At 38.6% G+C, this 20,413-nt stretch overlaps 1 protein-coding gene across 5 annotated transcripts in view; it reads left to right on the forward strand.

The window, feature by feature from the left end:
* Positions 1–20,413, forward strand: part of RNMT (RNA guanine-7 methyltransferase) — a 50,418-nt gene that overhangs the window by 17,601 nt on the left and 12,404 nt on the right. For all 5 annotated transcript variants that reach the window (XM_010586874.3, XM_023544011.2, XM_010586876.3 and 2 more), the window contains exons 6-8: positions 292–473; positions 1,428–1,592; positions 15,565–15,682. In XM_010586874.3, the coding sequence (XP_010585176.1) occupies positions 292–473; positions 1,428–1,592; positions 15,565–15,682 (465 nt within the window). The remainder of the gene's footprint in view (positions 1–291; positions 474–1,427; positions 1,593–15,564; positions 15,683–20,413) is intronic.

Here is a 20,413-nt window from a genome sequence, read left to right on the forward strand (position 1 = left end):
GAGGGCTCATTGTTGTTGTTGTGTTATTAGGATCTGTTGAATCGATTTTCAATTCAGAGTGACTCAATTTGACAGAGTAGAACTGCTCCTATAGGGTTTTCTGGACTGTAATCTTTACAGAAGCAGATCACCAGAGCTGCTGAGTGGCTTCATTTGAACTGCCAACATTTTGGTTAGCTCCTACGTCTACTTTTTTCATAAGATCTCTAAATTCTAGAAATTAATTTATGGCAAAGTTTTTATCCATATTCTGGTTACTTTAAAATCTTAACTCATTTTAATTTATTTCAGGAACTTTTGATTGGCAAATTCCATGATCCAGAAATGTGCTTCGATATCTGCAGTTGTCAGTTTGTTTGTCATTACTCATTTGAGTCCTATGAGCAGGCTGACATAATGCTCAGGAATGCTTGTGAGAGACTCAGTCCTGGAGGCTATTTTATAGGTACCACTCCCAATAGCTTTGAGCTGATGTAAGTACATTTCAATGTATTATGGTTTATAAAATGTTTAGTATTAAGCTTACTTAATAGTAAAAAAAAAAAAAAGTGCCACCATTTGTTTCCTAGTAGCAAATGTTTATCAGAATTAAGGTTTATAAAACATGGGATGTTAACCTTAAAGTAGTAAATTTTTATCAGAAAATAGTCCTCATTTCTCATCAGAAGTTTTTTAATGTACCATTTGTTTCTCTCAATTATACCAATTGTATTTGTTGTTGTAATGTGCCCGCTGAATCAATTCCAACTCATAGCAACACTACAGGAGAGAATAGAACTACTCCATAATGTCTCTTAGCCTGTAATCTTTACACTAGCAGATCGCCAAGTGTTTTCTTTCATGGAGCCACTGGTTGGATTTGAACCACCAACCTTTCTGTTAGTAACCCAGTGCTAAACCACTGTACCACCAGGACTCTTTCCCAGTTAGACTGATTAGGACCAATTAAATTTACCTGATTAAATTAATGTGCAGTTATTGGTGGAATGACTTATGTGTTTAGAGTTGAGTAAATGTTGATGATATATCTGAGCAAATATTCAAAATCTAAGTTCAAAAGATAAATTTACAGATGAACTTCTAAAACTTACCCATGTGTAAATTGGAGATTGATGTTATGTCAAGGTAGAGGTTATAGAGGTAAACTAACTGCAGAGCAGATACTGAGGCACAGAGACTGGACCGTCTATCAGGATATTGGTATTACTTCTAGCCTGATTTTATAGGTGAGACTATTAGTGCTCTTTAATTATATTGCCTCTTAAAAGTAGCTCAGATTCAACTGAAGAAGCTAATCAAATACATTTTCATTTCATGATGTAGTTTTTCACATGCGTAATCTGATCAAAGTAAGTTTATGTTGCAGTCTGAGCTAATAACAATTTTAATCTTTCTATTTTGGGGGGCGTGGGGTTTAACCCTTATAGAAGACGCCTCGAAGCTTCCGAAACAGAATCATTTGGAAATGAAATATATACTGTGAAGTTTCAGAAGAAAGGAGATTATCCTTTATTTGGCTGCAAATATGATTTCAACTTGGAAGGTGTCGTGGATGTCCCTGAATTCTTGGTCTATTTTCCATTGCTAAATGAGTAAGAATGTCATTAATCTGTTACTACCTCTTTTTGCCTTAGGACAGAAAGAAAAGAAAAAAAAAAATCAAAGTATTCATTCCTTATTTTGAATGTGGCCCGACATAAGGTTTATATATATATATATAACAGCATCGTTAAAAAGACTGTAACCTCAGACCCAGGATTGGTGCCATAGATCTCTTATAGCCTTACTATTTTGTTTTTATTTTTTCCCCATTTCATGGAATTGTATCCTGTGGGTAAGAAAGGGAGCTTGTTGCCCTCAACTTGTGGCAGAAAATACCTAATATTGCAAGCAGCAAAAGATTTTTTTAAGTACCTGCTGGTAACTCAGATAATATAAAATGAAACTTCATAAGTCAGAGATCCTCCTTTTGATAGGACAGGTATTGAAAGTTGTTTTGCATTTCACCATAGCTTTGAAATTGCCTGTGTCTCACAGGCACTGTTGGTAATAAAAATCCTGGTTCAGGAATGTGTTAACCGATGCACCTCAGTCTGTAGGAGTCCTGGCAAACCCTAGACATTGTAAAAGTTGGGGGTACCAGCCTTTATCAGATTAGGCTTCAAGGCCTTATGATGCGTATTCGTCTTGGGGTTTCCCTGGTAGGGAGAGTATGATAATAAGCTTAAATGTAGACCATGTCACAGTTTACTGATCTTGATTGGTTACATTAAAAAAAAAAATTTTTTTTTTTTAATATTAACTGAGAAAAAGAGCAGCTTTTATTTGCTTATTTTTGGTTGGTTATTATTTGAATTGTGCGTAAATCAGTTTGTAAAATTATGGATACAGAATTTTCAGAAGTTTTACAATATAAACATTTTTTGCATTAATATAAGAAAATTAAATAGCACTGTCATTTAGCCTGAGGAAAATATATGCATAATTTATAAACACAAGCTATAAAATTAAAATTTCTTTTTTATTGTGCTTTAAGTGAAAGTTTACTGTTCAAGTCAGTTTCTCATACAAAAACTTATACACACATTGTTATGTGACCCTAGTTCTTCTCCCTACAATGTGACAGCACACTCCTTTTCTCCACCCTGTATTTCTCATGCCCATTCAACCAGTTTCTGTCCCCCGCTCTGCCTTCTCATCTCACTTCCAGACGGGAGCTGCGCACATAGTCTCATGTGTCTACTTGACCTGAGAAGCACACTCCTCACCAGTATCATTTTATGTCTTATAGTCCAGTCTAATCTTTGTCTCAAGAGTTGGCTTTGGGAATGGTTTTAGTTTTGGGCTAACAGAGAGTCCAGGGGCCATGACCTCTGGAGTCCCTCCAGTTTCAGTCAGACCATTAAGTCTGGTCTTTATACTAGAATTTGAGGTCTGCATCCCACTTTTCTCCTGCTCTATCAGGGATTATCTGTTGTGTTCCTTGTCAGGGCAGTCATAAAGTTAAAAATTTTAAACCACATTTTGTTTTTGTATTCTTAAAATTAGTAAACTTTTGGCAAATATTACTACTTTTCAACTTTATAAGAAAAGAAATTAGATAAATGTTTTGAGTATATGACTGGTGTTTTTAGACTTTCGGTTAATGAAGGTGGAGATTTTAACGTACCCAAAAAGATAAAGAATAAAATGAAAGTTTTTTTGTTTGTTTTTTGTGCAAAGCAAGCACTACCAGCCTCTGCTACCTAAATTGCCTAATGATAAATTTATAAAGTCACAAGTCATCACTTTTAATATCTAGTTTTTTCCTTTATTATTGTTTATCAAAACAGGTATTAGAGAAGACATAGGGAGTTAGAGATGCCTTTTTGCAATTTCTTTAAGAAACCAAAGTATACTTTTTTTTAATTTTAAGAAGTTTTATTATAAGATTGTGAAAATTCACTCCTTAAAAACTCAGTCATATCCGCACAGTAGTTTAGAATTAAATTAGGACTTTAATCAGATGGATATTTTAGGATCTGATGAAAAAGCTTGTAAGTCATAACTTCTGTTAACCAAGAAATAGCTCTCTTAAGAAAGGGGAAAATGCTTTTAATCAAAAAGTTGTGGACTGAGACATATTTGAAAATGCTCTAACTTCTGAGAGAAAATGACTTTGGTTCAAGATCTCATTGACCCCTGTCTTTTGTCCCTATTGGCTGCTAAAAAGCATACTATCTAGCTAGCTATACCATTTTCACACGCTCTCTAAATGTGTAGACCTCTCATTTATTGCATTCACTTCAGTGAACTTGGAAATTATGGAGTACTGCATGATCACCTGGCAAGTCATCCACTCATATCTTTTTTCTACATTTCTACAGTGAACCCTCAGTATCCTTTCTCCAAATCATAGGACTTAAGTTCTTGAAATCTAAGGTTTATAAAAATTATGGTTGTAAAAATTATGATGCTACTGGAAAAAGATTTAAGGTGAGAAATGACTATGAACTTGTTAGATAGTTCCTAAAATTTAAAACCTTAGTTATTACATCCTATATAAAGATAACGTTAATAGCTGTTTATAAACCAACACTTAGTACTATCAGACATGGAATTATCCTTTTTTTCCCTAGTCTTTTAATATTTTTATGTAATATTACGTACTTTTAATTTTTGTCTTTAAAAATACTTAGAAATTTGTTTTCTTCCGTTTTCTTTTTTTTCACTTTTATTGTGCTTTAGGTGAAAGTTTACAGTGCAAATTAGTTCCTCATTCAGAAATTTATGCGCAAATTGTTTTGTGATATTGGTTGCAATCCCCATAATGTGTCAGCAGTTCTCCCTCTTTCTACCCTGGGCTCTCCATGTCCATTCGTCCAGATTCCCTGTCACTTCCTGCCTTCTTGTCTTTGCATTTGGGCAAGTATTGCCCATTTGGTCTCATATACTTGATTGAACCAAGAAGCACATTCCTCACAGGTGTTATTGTTTGTTTTATAGGCCCATCTAATCTTTGGCTGAAAGGTGGACTTCTGGACTGGCTTCAGTTCTGAGTTGGCAGAGTGTCTGGGGGCCATAGTCTCAGGAGTTCCTCCAGTCTCTGTCAGACCAGTAAGTCTGGTCTTCTAAATTTGAATTTTGTTCTGTATTTTTATCGCACTCTGTCTGGGACCCTCTATTGTAATCCCTGTTAGAGTGGTCAGTGGTGATAGCCAAGCACCAACTAGTTCTTCTGGGCTAAGGCTGGTGGAGGCTGTGTTTCATGTGGTCCATTATTTCTTTGGACTAATATTTTCCTTGTATCTTCAGTTTTTTCATTCTCCTTTGCCCTGGACGAGATGGGACTAATAGATGTATCTTAGATGGTTACTCACAAGCTTTTAAGAGCCCAAACACTACTCATCAAAGTCGTATTTAGAACATTTATTTCATGAAGTATGTTACACGAAATGACCTAAATGGAATGATAACATTCCACCCTTTGGTCCCCCCAAAATTCATGTCCTTGCCACATGCAAAACACATTTACCCCATCATATCATAGCAAAAGTCTTAAATCAATGCCAAGTCCAGATTCCAAAACTACTTCTTCATCTGTGAAATCTAGCATGCAAGTTACCCACTTCCAAAGTACAATAGCGAGAACATTACAAGCTAGATGTTTCCATTACAAATGGAATAAATTGGAGGGAAAGAAGGGATAATAGGTATGAAGCAAGTCAGCAGAACACATTACATTAGCTCTCAGGGCTTGAAAATAATCCCCTGTTCTCTGAGACCATTTAAGCAATGGCTCTGCCCTGCATACTCTGGGTTTTGACCACTCGCTGGATTCTGCATAGAGGCCCCTCAGCCCTGGGCTTCAGCTCCACCTTCCAGGCCCACTGAAGTGGCAACTTTGCTCCATCACATTTGGGTGAAACCATTCTGCTAGCCCATCTGAGGGGTGACCCTAACCCCTCAGCCTTGCAGGCCCCATTCTTGGGCCCCTTGGGCATGGCACCCCCCACACCCTTAGCTTTGGGCAGCAGATCTAGCCCCATACTGCTGACACTCGTGAACAGCAGCCCCATTCTCTGGAACAGAGTTGGTAAAGATCTGACTGTTTGAAACCTAGGAGGGTGTGACCCCACCTTTGGAGAACCCAGATGCCATGGCTCCACCCTTTGAGACCCCAGAGGTCACGGCCCTACCCTTTGAGGCTGAGACAGCTCTGCTGCCTGTTTTCCTTGTCTCTTCAGCTTCCGCTTCCTAGTTCCTTGGTCTCTCAGCTGCTTAGGCCTCACTGCCTGTATCTGCCCTGCTGGAGCAAGTGTTCCAAAGCTCTGTAGCTCCACCAGTAAGTGCCTGTAGGCACCCCACTCCACCAGGAAGACTCTTGCACAAAAGCATTCAGCTCTCTGGTGCTGTGGGTCGGCTCCGTTGCTGTCTTACGCTGGTCTGGTTCTGCTGCTGCTGTTCTCTGCTGCTGCCATCTCACTGCTGCTGCTGCTGCTCGCCATCTGCACTGCCCCCAGTATAACAGCTCTCCTCATTTCCTTCTGCACCCTCACTAGAATTGTCTTTGATGTCCATAATTCCACCAACAGTCTCTTAAAGGCAATCGAGGCTTTTACTGTTAGGCACTTTAAAACTCTTCCAGCCTCTATCCATTCACAGTTTCAAAACCACTTCCACATTTTAGGTATCCGTTAGAGCAGCACCCCACTCTCTCAGTACCAAATTTTCTCTTAGTTATCTAGTGCTGCTATAACAGAAATACCACAAGTGGATGACTTTAAGGAAGAGAAATTTATTCTCTCATAGTCTAGTAGACTAGAAGTCCGAATTCAGGGTGCCAGCTCCAGGGGAAGCCTTTCTCTGTTGACTCTTGGGGAAAGGTCCTTGTCATCAATCTTATCCTGGTCTAGGAGCTTCTCAGCACAGGGACCCCAACTTCAAAGGTTGTGCACTCCTGGCTCTTCTTGCTTGATGGTAATGAGGTCCCTCCTTCTCTCCGCTCACTTCTCTCTTTTATATCTCAAAAGAGATTAACTCAAGATCCAACCTAATCTTCTAGATTGATTCCTGCCTCATTAACATAACTGCCTCTAATCCTCCCTCATTAACACCATAGAGGTAGGATTTACAACACATAGGAAAATCACATCAGATGACAAAATGGTGGACAGTCACACAATACTGGGAATCATGGCCTAGCCAAGTTGACACACATTTTGGCGGGACACAATTCAATCCGTAACATTCCCCAGACCGTGCTCCCCAGTCTTCAGCCCCAGTAACTCAGTCCCTCAGTGTGTCTGAATGTGTCTAGGAAGCCTCTGTGACTTTGCCTTGGTCAAGTTGTGCTGACTTCCCCTATGTTGTATGTTGTCTTTCCCTTCAGCGAAGTTGACACTTACGTGCTATCTAGTTACTGGTTTCCCTTCTTTTGTAACCATCAAAGATTTTTTTCTTTTTGTGTGTAAGCCTTTTTACGAGTTTTTACAGTAGCAGTATCATACAATATTTGTCCTTTTCTGATTGACTTATTTCACTCAGCATAATGCCATCCAGATTCATCCATGTTGTGAGATGTTTCAGAGATTCATCATTGTTCTTTATCTTTGCGTAGTATTCTGTTGTGTTTATGTACCATAATTTGTTTATCCATTCATCTGTTGATGGGTACTTAGGTTGTTTCCATCTTTTTGCTATTGTGAATTACTCAATGAACATTCGTGTGCATACGGCCGTTCATGTGACGGCTCTTATTTGCCTAGGATATATTTCTAAGATTGGTATTGCTGGATCATATGGTATTTCTGTTTGTAGCTTTTTAAGGAAGTGCCATATTGTTTTCCATAGTGGTTGTACCATTTTACATTCTCACCAGCAGTACATAAGAGTGCCAATCTCTCCTCAACCTCTCCAATTTTTGTTATTTTCTGTTTTTTTGATTCATGGAAGTGATGTTGGGTTGACGTGGTATCTCATAGTAGTTCTCATTTGCATTTCTGTAATGACTAATGGTGGTGAGCATTTCTCATGTTTTTTTTTAGCCATTCAAATGTCTTCTTTGGTGAAGTATCTATTCATATCTTTTGCCCATTTTTTAATTGGGTCATTTTTGTTGTTCTTGTTGAGGTGTTGAAGTATTTTAGAGATTAGACCGTTGCCAGGTATGTCATCTGTAGCCCAAAATGTTTTTCTAGTCTGTAGGCTCTCTTTTGACTCTTTTGGTTAAGTCTTTTGATGAGCATAAGTGTTTAATTTTTAGGAGCTCCCAATTATCTAGTTTCTTTTCTGATGCTTGTACATTATTAGCTATGGTTTGTATTCTGTTTATGCCATGTATTAGGGCCCCTAGCATTTCCCTTATTTTTTCTTCCATGATCTTTATTTTTTAGGTTTTGTATTTAGGTCTTCAATGCATTTTGAGTTAGTTTTTGTGTATGGTATGAGGTGTGAGTCCTGTTTCATTTTGTTTACAGATGGATATCCAGTTTTGCTAGCACCCCTTTGTTAAAAACACTGTCTTTTCCCCAATTAATGGACTTTGGTCCTTTATCAAAGATCAGCTGACCAGAGGTATATATGGATTTTTGTCTGGGTTCTGTTCCATTGGTCTGTGTGTCTGTCATTGTACCAGTACCAGGCTGTTTTGATTACCGTGGCTGAGGTTCTGAGATCAGGAAGTGGGAGGCCTCCTACTTTGTTTTTTCTTCAGTAATGCTTTGCTTATGTAGGGCCTCTTTCCTTTCCACATAAAGTTGGTGATTAGTTTTTCCATTTCATTAAAGAATGCTGTTGTTATTTAGATCAGAATTGCATTATATCTGTAGATCACTTTGGGTAGAATTGACATTTTCACAAATGTTGAGTCTTCTTGTCCATGAGCATGGTATGTTTTTCTGGTTGTCTCTTGGTTTCTTGCAGTAGTTTTTCTGCAGTTTTCTTTAAATAGGTCTTTAACGTCCCTAGTTAGATTTATTCCTAAGTATTTTATCTCTTTGGGTGCTATTATAAATGGTATTGTTTTCCTGATTTCCTTTTTGAAGTTCTTTTTTTTTTTTTTTTTTTTTGGTGTATAGGAATCCAACTGATGTTCATATCTTGATCTTGAATCCAGCTACTCTGCTTAATCTTTCTATTAGTTCTAGTAGTTTTCTTGTGGAATCTCTGAGGTTCTTTATGTATAGTATCATATCATCTGTGAATAGGGATGGTTTTACTTCTACCTTTCCAGTTGGGATACTATTATTTCTTTTTCTTGCTATATTGTTCTTGCTAGAATTTGCAGCACAATGCCAAATTAGAGTGGTGATAATGGGCATTCTTGTCTTGTTCCCATTCTCAGGGGGCAATGCTTTCAGCCTCTGTGTTGAGAATGATGTTGGATGTTGGTTTTGTATTTAAAAAAACAAAACAAATCAAAACCCATGGCCATCGTGTTGCTTCTGATTCATAGCAACCCTATAGGACAGGGTAGAACTGCCCCATGGAGTTTCCAAGGAGCACCTGGTGGATTTGAACTCCTGACCTTTTAGTTAGCAGCCATAGCTCTTAACCGCTACACCACCAGAGTTTCCTGATTTTGTATAGATGCCACTTATTATGTTGAGGGATTTCCCTCCTATTCCTATTTTATTGAGAGCTTTTATCAAGAATGGGTATTGGATTTTATTAAATACTTTTTCTGTGTCAACTGGGTGATCATGTGATCCTTTTCATTTGTTCTATTTATGTGGTAGATTATGTTAATTTATTTTTTAATGTTGAAGTATCCCTGCATACCTGGTATGGATTCCACTGGGTCATGGTGTTTTATTTTATTGATATGATGTTGAATTCTATCAGCTAGAAATTTGTTGAGAATTTTTGCATCTATATTCATGAGAGATAATCGGTCTTTGATTTTCTTTCTTTTGTGGTGTCTTTGCCTGGCTTTGGTATCAGGGTTATGCTGGCTTCATAGAATGAATTCAGGAGTATTCTTTCCTTTTCTGTGTTCTCAAATACTTTGAATAGTACTGATGTGAGCTATTCTCTGAATGTTTGGCTGAATTCTTTAGTGAAGCCATCCAAGCCAAGGCTGTTTTTTTGGGGAGTTTTTTTTTAAAATTACCTCTTCAATCTCTTCTCTTGTATGAGTCTATTCACGTTTTCTGTGTCAGTTTGTGTTAGTTTAGGTAGGTAGTGTGTTCTAGGAATTTGTCCATTTTCTCTATATTCTCAAATTTCTTGGAGTACAGTTTTTCGTAGTATTCTGTTATGATCCTTTTTATTTCAGTTGAGTCTGTCGTGCTATCACCTGTGTCATTTTTTTATTTGGGTTGCTTCCTCTCCTGTTTTTCTTTTGTTAGTTTGGCCAGTGGCTTGTTGATTTTGTTGATGTTTTCAAAGAAACAACTTTTGCTCTTGTTGGTTCTTTCATTGTTTTTCTTTTCTCCATTTTGTTTATTTCTGCTCTAATCTTTATTATTAACTTTCTTCTGGTGCTTGTGGGCTTCTTTTGTTGTTCTCTTTCTATTTGTTCAAGTTGTAGGGCTGATGTTTTTATTTTGGTCTGTTCTTATTTTTTGATGTGTGTATTTATTGCTATAGATTGACCTCTGAGCACTGCTTTTATAGTATCCCAAAGGTTTTGATATGATGTGTTTTCATTCTCATTTGATTCTAGGAATTTTTTATTTGTTTGCTTTTTTGCTGCTTCTATTACCTAGTTGTATTTAAGCAAGGTATTTTTCAGTTTCCATGTATTCGATTTTTTTTTTCTTGTTCTTCCTGTTACTGATTTTTACTTTTATGGCATTGTGATCAGAGAAAATACTTCGTGTTATTTCAGTGTTTTAGATTTTTCCATGGAAACTGGAAAAGAATATGTTCCTTGCTGCTGTTGGGTGGAATGTTCTATATGTCTATGAGGTCAAGTTGGTTGATTGTGGCCTTTAGATCTTCTGTATCTTTATAGAGTTTCTTTCTGGGTGTTCTGTCCTTTGCTGAGAGTGGTGTGTTGAAGTCTCCTATTACTGTGGAACTCTTTATCTTTTGAGTTTGTTTAATGTATTTTGGAGCCATGTCGTTGGGTGCATAGATATTTTTTAAGGTTATGTCTTCTTGGTGGATTATCCCTTTAATCATTATATAGTATCCTTCCTGGTCTTTTATGGTTGATTATGTATTAAAGTCTATTTTATCTGAGGTTAGTATTGTCACTCCTGCTCTTTTTTGATTACTGTTTCCTTGATATATTTTTTTCATCCATTGATTTTTAATGTATTTATGTCTTTATGTCTAAGGTGTGTCTCTGGTAAGGAACCATCTTCATGGGTCATGTTTTTTTAATCCATTCTGCCACTCTCTGTCTCTTTATGGGTGCAGTTAGTCCATTTTCATTCAGTGTGATTATCGATAGGTATGAGTTTATTGCTGTCCTATTGTTGTGCTTTTTTGTGTGTGATGCTGATTTTTTCTTTGTTCCTCTTACTTTCCTGAGCTGAGTTCCTTTTCAGATATTCTTTTATTTCTTTTGTTATTATATATTTTGTGTTTACTTGATCTTTATGTTTTTCTTCTTTCTTATTTTGGTGAGTAGGTTTGTTAACTTTCTTTTTGGTTACGTTGAAACTTACCCTTATCTTCCTGAGTTTTAACCAGTCTTTTATTGCTTAATATCACTTTGACTTCCTCGCCATTTGAAAGTTTTATACCTACACAATTATTTCCCTTTTGTTTTTCTGATGTTGTCATCCGTTACAGATTGACATCTCTTTTTCCCCTTTTTAAGTCTTTTAGCTTTGTTTTATCATCAAGAGTTTTTTTTACCTAGGTTGCTATCTGGCTGATGCTGTCCTGTGTCCTAGACTCAGGTTGTTGTCTGGTGTTCATTCGCTAACCAAAGGACTCCCTCTAATATCTCTTGTAAATTTGGTTTTTTTATTAATTTCCTTAATTTTTGTTTATCTGAAAATATTCTAATCTTACCATTATATTTAAGAGAAAGTTTTTGTAGGTTATATTACTCTTGGTTGGCAGTTTTTTTTCTTTCAAGGTTTTATGTATGTCATGCCATTATCTTCTTGACTGCATAGTTTCTACTAAGTAATCAGAGTTTAGTCTTGTTTCCTCTTTGTAAGTGACTTTTTGTTTTTCTCATGCTGCTCTCAGTATTCTTTGTCTTTGGTTTTGGCAAGTATGATTGTGATATGTCTTGGTGACTTTCTTTGGGGGGGTCTATCCCATACAGGGTTCATTGAGCTTCTTGGATATCCAGCTTTTCATCTTTCACGTTAGGGAAGTTTTCTGCCTTCAAATCTTTGACAATCTTCTCTGCGTCTTCCATTTTCTCCCTTGCTTTGGAACTCCTATCACACACAAAGTTTTGTTCTTTTTTGAGTCCCACATAAGTCTTAGATTTTCTTCATTTTTCCTCATTCTTTTCTCTGATTTTTCCTCAAAGTGGCGTCAATGGATTTGTCTTCAGTATTGCTGATTCTGCCATCCATTGTTTCAAATTTGCTACTAAAACCTTTTATTGAGTTGTCTGTTTATAACGTACTGTTGTTTATCTTTTGGACTTCTGGTTGCTGTTTTCGTATGATTTCTAATTGTTTATTTTATCATTTTGTTCTTATATTATTTTCCTGAATTCTTCTATTTTTTGTGTATGTTTTCCTTGATTTTGCTTATGCTTTCATTGGTTATGTGTGTGTTTTCCATGATTTTGTCTAATTTTTCCTTGGTTTTGTCTGTGTTTTTCTTGATGTCTTTCCTAATCTCTTCAAGAGCCTTAAATATTGGTCCTTTGAATTCAGTATCAGTTAGTTCCAATGTCTTTTCTTCTACCAGAAGGCTGACTGATTTTTTGTCATTTGCTGGCACCATCTTGCCCTGCTTTTTTATATATTTTGGTATTATCTGCTGTCTCCAAGACATTAAGGTGTTATTTTCTTTATTTATTGATTGTATGTTCCTTTTGTTTCATCCTTCTTTTATGTTTTGGTATGTCAGGGCAGGGGGATAGAGTGTGCTTTGCTACTTGCTCATCTGTGGACACGATAGCTCTCACCACCTTATTCGGTTGGGCAGGGCAGCATCAGGCAGGGTGAGCCTCCTTCACTGTATAGTGGTTTGGTAAGGCGGCTGAGAGTGGACTGGGCAGGCACTGTCTGCCTCCTAATGTTGGTTCAGCGGTGTGGGAGTGTTCACAGCCCCTCCACAGTTGAGCAGAGGTGTCGGACAGGGAGTGATATGGACTCACTTCCCAGCACTCAGCAGCTGGTCAAGTGGTAGGAAGATGGGCAGTGCAGGCCCAGTGCGTGTCTCCATTTTTTCCCTCCTTTTTCCTTTCTTATTTTTATTTCTCCCTCCCACCTAACCCTGTATGCCACCTTCCAGCCAGCCTCTGCTGCACCGCTGTGCATAGAGTGCCACCAAGGCAGCGGCCCACTACTGCCCTGGATTTGCCCTGCCCCCACCAGCTAGCCCCCACCATACTAGCCCCATATGGCCCCTTCCCCATTCCAGTCGCACTGGGCCTGCACTCACTAGGTGAGTAGGGACAAGGTGGATCCAGGTTCAGTGGGAAGGGAGGGGAGGTGGCTTATGGGCCTAGGTGGGAGGGAGAAAGAAAAGACAGAAGATGGCACAGCAGAATCTGGCACATGGGGGCAGGGTGGAACTGGGTGGTATGGTGCACTGGTGGCCCCCTAGCCCCAGCAGTGTGGTGGAGGTTGACGGGAAGGGAGGGAGGTGGTGTACAGGGCTAGGTGCAAGGGAGAAAGTAAAGAAAGAAAAACAGTGGCATGGTGGGAGTTGGTGTATTAGGGCAGGGTGGACCCAGGGCTTCAGTGGCACAGCAGGGAAAGGCAAGAAGGGGGAAAGATGTCATGCAGGGCTAGGTGGGAGGTAGAAAGAAAGGGAAGAAAGAGAAAAAAATGGCATGATGGGGGTCAGTGAGTGGGGATGGGGCGGACCCGGGGGCCAGTGGGAAGGGTGGGGAGGTGGTGGATAGGGTTAGGCCAGAGGGAGAATGAAAAGAAAGAAAGGAAAGAAAAAAGTGGCAGTGCAGTGGGAGCCGGTAGGAAAGGCGGAAGGTGAGGTGCAGGGCTAGGTGGGAGGAAAAAAGAAGCCATGTGACCATAGGGGCAGGCCAGGCCCTGGGAGGGGCCTCTTACTGTAGTCTCCGGCGGGAGAGTCCAGGGTGGAGGTGGGGGGGGGGTTCTTGCTTCTACTCACCAGGAGGGTGAGGGTTAGGAAAGTGTGTTTCTCTGGTTACCGGGTGCTCCGTCTCCCGTTGGGAGCTCTGTGAAGTTGCCTTCCCGTACTCCCTGTCCAGGGTCATTGTTGGCTGTGTTTCAAGATGGTCACACTGTGCCGTGTTAGTTGGCAGAGGACCTCTATTGTGTATCTCCCCTTATTCTGTTTTTCGTCAGTTTCTTCTTCCATTCAGCATTTGATCTAGTTCTTTATGCCTTCATTTGATGCTCAGTATTTCAGGATTGACATTTATATCTGTTTAACTTAGTTTTTTGGCTCTTTGCTGCAGAGGAACGGCGTGGTGCATATGTCTAGGCTGCCATTTTGGCTCCACCTCCTATAATTAGCATTTATATGGCAAAACTATTGGTGAAACTTTTTCTCATAGTTTTTTGTGTAATTGCTTTTTCTTCTTCTTTTCCTGTTGCCTAAAACCATCCCTAGGTTCCCTCACATTTCTACAGATGCATGGTTATAAATTTCTGTGAATTCAGTGTGGGGAGGGGTCGGGGGGACAGAGCATAATGGGGGAGACGTAATATAATTCAAGATTTAAGGAAGACACCTGTAAAGAAGTGATGTTTAAGTCAAGGTCTGAAGGATGAATAGAAGTTGGCCAGTTGAAGACTGGAAGGAAGAATATTCCAGGCAGAAAGAACAATATTTATGAAAGCCCTGAAGTGAGAAAATGCTTAGTTGGTTCAAGGAACTGAAAGAAAGCCTTTGTGCCTGGATCTTAGGGAGCCAGGGACTGAATGGCTCAAGGTGAGGCAACATCCTTCTGTAAATAATTGCCTTGGAGGCCATATTAAAGCTTTGAATTGTGTCCAAAGTGCACTGAAGAGCCAGTGAAGGGCCTTAGAAGGGAAGGGGCATAACCAGGTATGTATTTTTGAAAGCTTAATCTAGCTGAAGCTGAAAATTAATTGAGGTGTAAGAATGGAATTAGGGGAACAAGCTGTTTGGTTAGCTGAACAGGAATGGTGATTGAAGCAGGATGGAGACAATTGAAGTTTGTGAGAAGTGGGCCTATTTGAAGTATGTTTTACAGGTAAAACAGACAAGACTTAGTGATGTATCGAACACAGTGGGTGTAGGAGAAAGGGAGATGATTTGGATGACTCCCAGATTTCTGACATAATCATTAGATGGATGTGCTCCAACAGCAAATATCGGCAGAACAATCTGATGGCATTCAGCCTTGGATGTGGGAAGTTAGAAAATGGCTGTGGCACATCCAGGTGGAGATTTCTAGTAAGCGATAGAATGAATGAATATGACAGAGAGAGTATGACACGGCTGCAGATAACCACTGGCATACTGTGTAAAGGTGGGAGTGAGAGTGAGGGGGGCTCAGGACCATGCTCTCAGAACCTTAAATTTCAAAGCTAGGTGAAAGAAGATTCTGTAGGATAGACTAAGAAGCAGCAGCCCAAGATTAACAGTGTGTCTAGCAAGAGAACCCAAGAGACGAAAGAGAATATTTTAAGCGATTTTCAGTGCTGCTGTGGAATATCAAGAAGGTAAATATGTAATACAATAGAAAAGTTATTCCCTATAGCTTTACCCCATCTCACAGTCCCGTGACTGTTTTTTCTTCCTAACCTAGTTTGTTACATTAATAGGGGGCTTTCTGGCAACCCACTGAGATTTAGATTGCGCATTGCCTTATAGACATGGTTATTGGTATGTCATTTTTCATCACCCTGTTGTGAATTTATGAAGGAGATGGTAGGTTTTTTACTTAAGACAGAAGATGTCACTGTTATGCAAAAGTGAACTATTAAGGATTTACAAACTTTAGGGAAGCCTTTTCATTAAATAATCTCTTTTGGACAGAATGGCAAAGAAGTACAATATGAAACTAGTCTACAAAAAGACATTTCTGGAGTTTTATGAAGAAAAGATTAAGAACAATGAAAATAAAATACTGTTAAAACGAATGCAGGCTCTGGAGGTAAGTCTTTTAAAAAGGTATAGAATTTTTAGCTCATAGCACATGTGTTTAGCTGTTTTTGAGATTCCTTTCAAGGCAACATAGATACTATTTTACACAGACTCAACAGCAGTGGGTTTAGTTTCTGGTTTTGGTATTTATAGCTACCCTCTACTCTTCAGGGAAACCCTGGTGGCATAGTGGTTAAGTGCTATGGCTACTAACCAAAGGGTTGGCAGTTCGAATCCACCACGCGCTCCTTGGAAACTCTGTGGGGCAGTTCTGCTCTGTCCTATAGGGTCAGTATGAGTCGGAATCAACTCGACAGCACTGGGTTTGGTTTTTTGGGTTTTTTTTAATACTCTTCAGCACGTAGGACAGAGCTTGATGTAGAAACTTTTCATGGTAGCTGCTCAGTAAACATTTGATGAATGAATAATGCCATCTTTAGATGCTGTTTTCTAGATTTTAAAAACAAACAGTTGCTGTTATGTTTACTCTGACTTATAATGACCCCATGTAAAACTGTGTCCCATTGGGTTTTCTTTCCTTTTTTTTTTTCTGTTAATATTTTATTGTGTTTTTGGTGAAAGCTTACACAGAATTTAGGTTCCCATTCAACCATTTCTACAGATTGTTCAGTGACATACATTGGTTACATTCTTCACAATTCGTGAACATTCTCATTTTTGTATTGGTTGTTCTGTTTCCATTAATCTAGTTTTCCTACCCCCTTACATTCTCCTCTTCATTTTAAAGTAATTGTTGACTGTTTGGTCTCATGGAGGTAATGTATTAGAGCAGAATACTTACAGGTGATATTCATTATTTTGTGAGCCAGTTTGTTATTTAGGCTATAAGGTGACCTCAGGTTAGTTTCAGTTCAAGGTTTGATGAGTATATCAGGGCAGTAGTCTCAGAGAGTCCTCCAGTACAACCAGTCCAGTCAGTCTGTCTTGTTTTTGTTTTAAAGGAATTTGAGGCTCTGTTCCACATTTTTCTCCTATTCCATCAGGGTCCATCTATTGTGTTCCTGATTAGAACAGTCAGTAGTAGTAGCCAGGCACCACCTAGCTCTTCTGGTCTCAGGGGAGATGAGGTCATAATTCATGTGGACTATTTTTCCTGTGCACTAGTTTCTTCTTTGAGTGTTTAGTTTTCTTCTTTTTCTTTTGCTCTGAATGAGTAGAGATCAAGATTGTGTCTTTGATGGCAGCTCACAAGCTTCTAAGATGCAAGACACTACTCACCAAACTAGGATATAGAACATAACTTTATAAATTATATTATGCCAGTTACCTAGTTGTTCCATGTGACTATGGTTATATTCCTTCAAACCCAGAAAACCAATCCTGTCTGAGAAGTATCAATAACTGTGCCCTGTATGTGCTTTATTATATATGTGTAGAAATGCATGTATGTATAGTCACATAGATGTCCCCATGCAGTCACATAGATTCCCCACACATAGAAGACTAGGGTTTTCAGTAGCTGGTTTGTGAGAAGTAGGTTGTCAGGCCTTTCTTCCAACTCACCTTGAGTAGACTCCAACCTCTAACCTTTCAGGTAGCAGCCTAGTGCATTAACTGTTTGTACCACCCAGGGGCTTCATTTTCTAGATTCCAAAACCAAAACCAAACCTGTTGCTGTCGAGTTGATCCCGACTCATAGCAACCCTATAAACTGCTTGCAAAAAGGATTTCTGAACCTTGACGCTGTTGACATTTTGGCCTGGATAATTATTTGTTGTGGGGACTGTTCTCTGCATTGTAGGATGTTCAGCAGCATCTATGGCCTCTATCTACCACGTGCTTGTAGCACCACTACCACTCCCCACAAGCTGTGACAACCAAAAGTATCTCTAGACATAGCAAGTATCCCTTGGGGTTAGAATCACCTCTGGTTGAGAACCACTGCTTTAAAATGACACCCTTTCATTTCATCCATAGTTTAAAACTTTCCTGGCCAAATTGTCAAATGGGAGCCTAACTTCCTGTGTAAATTTCATTGAAAAGTCAATAAAATTCTATTTAAAAATAAATAAAACTTTCCTGGCCAGGGTCCAAGACAAGCTTACCCCACGCAGAGCTTTGATTTGTTGGTGACCATCATTCTAGCAGGATTCCAGTCTTTTAAACTACGCTGTTGCTCAGAGCTGCGTTAACTCCTGAGTTCTTCTGTGCTTCCCTAGTGCCGGAGTGAGAGTAGTCTATACAAGCTTTAACTGGGCAGATGTAAAATACTCAGCAAGCATTTTTGTTATCAGCAGAATCATATTTCATTAAATGGGCATTAAATTTTTCTAGGTAGAGTTCATTCAATTTAGAATATTCTTTTAAGTACTTTAACCATACTCTGTCTTACCGAACTTCATAATTACCCATTGAAGCAGGGAAAGCAGTGCTATTCATATTTTTAAAAAGGGCAGTCTGAGGCTGCGAGAGGATAAATGACTTGTTTAGCTATTAAGTTTTAGTTTTTCTCTGGTTTTTATAGGTGCTGGTCAAACAGAGGTCTCCTATGAAACTTGCATCCACTTCAGTTTTGAACCAGAGGATCCTAAATCCTAAATTGTCTTTTGAAACCCATAATCCATAAAATGTTATATTCTTTACTGATTATATTTCCTACATTTTAGAATCAAGGATGTTTACATTTGCTTTATATAAGGAGATAGGGCTTGTTTTTGTTTGTTTTGATGGAGAGAAAAAAAATTAGAAAAGTGTGTGTGCATACAGCCGTACACACATACGTACATGTAGTTTGTCGTCCTTACTTGATGGTGCATTGCATGTACATTGAGCAGTTATTTAAACTTTCTCTTAGCATATAGGTAATGAAATGATTCATGTTAATTTATTAAAAAATATCCTTACACAGCGGGATATACAAACATAACAGTGTCCCTTTCTTTGAAGGATCTTATAGTGAGGTGATAAACATGCAAACAAATAATTCAGTTAAGTGTGAGAATCGCCAGAATGAAGAAATACTCAAAGTACAATGAGAATACGAAAGGGCCTCTTAGGCAGGGAAAAAACTGTGAGAGTGAAAGCAGAGGAGCACGAGGGAGCAAGGGGTATCTGAGGAAGCACCAATACTTTTCAGCATTTCTTTAGCTCGGTCTTCTTTCTACTTCAGCACTGCACTCAAGGAATAGGACCTATCACCAGGGCTGTCCAGGGACACAAGCAGTAATAGGTGTAATTGGAAGAAGTTCTTTGGTTTTTCCTACTTCTTCATCAAGTCACTTCTTTAGGCCTTTAAGGAATTTTGAGCAAGAAAGCGACATGATCAAATAAGGGTGTTAAAAGCATTATTCTAATTGGTGGAAGTGTGCAGGATGGTTCAGAGAGACTTCAAGACTAGAGGGAGAAATAGCAGTGAGGATGCTATTGCTTTAGCCCAGATGAAAGATTTAAATGGATGTATTGCCTAGATAAAGTCTTTCCCTGAAGCCTTCGAATGGCCCAGGGTTTCAGCAATAAAACTAATAAAACTTTTTTCTAGTTTCCTGCAGCAGTGTAGCAAAGGGAAGGGAGAATGAAAAGATAGCAAGCCAAGAACTATAGTTACAAAGTCCTGACACCTATTTTTTTTGCCAGTAAACTTATCCTGGGAAAAGTTCTGGAAAAGTAACAAAGTAACTCCTTTGAGGAGAACAGTTCTTAGAATAATACATTGTAGCAAGTTTTAAAAATACAATCAGCTTTGCAGTTTTATAATCATATGTTGTTTGGTCCTTTAAATGATCAGTAGAGAAGAGGAACAAGATTTTCAGTGATAGGCAAATAATCATATAGAGGAATTGTATACTGATTAAGTTGAAGAACAGATTTATAGTAGAAAGACAACCTTTTAAAATAAGGTTTTGAAGCTTTGTGACACAGTGAAACTACATGTGGGATTGAAGTTTCAAGGAGATTGAGTGACCCTATTTCTGATATTCTTCGTGTTAAGTCACAATAAAAAGTAAAATTGCCAGTGCAACTTTGTGTTGTAACAGTATGGTAGTCCAAAAAGCCAAATACCGTTTCAAACAGCAGGAAACCGTGGTGGCGCAGTGGTTAAGAGCTGCGGCTGCTAACCAAAAGTTCCGCAGTTTGAATCCACCAGGCGCTCCTTGCAAACCCGATGGGGCAGTTCTGCAAACAAATAACTTAATTTCTAGTGTCCGAGCTTGCTGTAGGATATTTACAAAGAAAAAGGAAAAGGAAGATAGTAAAGTAGACATTCTTGGTTCATTTTCTTAAAAAATCCCTCAGGGACAGCTAAATCTCTTTCCTAAATGTTATAATATAAAGTGGTTCCTTGAAGCTGATTTATTGCGAGGAGATAAAGGTAGGTATTATAAAGAAAATATAACTTTGATAGAGTAGACAGTTGCTACATTAAATATCTTATATACTTGCCTTTGTGTTGATTTACTTGTGTTACAAAGCACTGTAGTTCATGATATAAAGAGATGTCACATAAAAATGATTAAAAATAGTGTTTGAGGCCATTTGAATAAACATTTGGTTAGCATACCCTTAAAACACAGCAGTTTTTTCTTACTCTTCATCAGCTTCTTATATCAATAAGCCTGTATTTTAAAGGGTGCGTTATTTTCCTTAACTCACATCTTTTGTTCCCTTAAGTAAGGTTCTACATTGACTCAAGTTTTTTGTGTGTATTATTTGTAATTGTTACTTAGGCTATTCCGTGGCCATCCTGTTCACCTTCACCTCTTTTGATAGGGCTGCCTTTAGG

Source organism: Loxodonta africana, chromosome 11 (genome assembly GCF_030014295.1).
Source record: "Loxodonta africana isolate mLoxAfr1 chromosome 11, mLoxAfr1.hap2, whole genome shotgun sequence".
Taxonomy (NCBI): domain Eukaryota; kingdom Metazoa; phylum Chordata; class Mammalia; order Proboscidea; family Elephantidae; genus Loxodonta; species Loxodonta africana.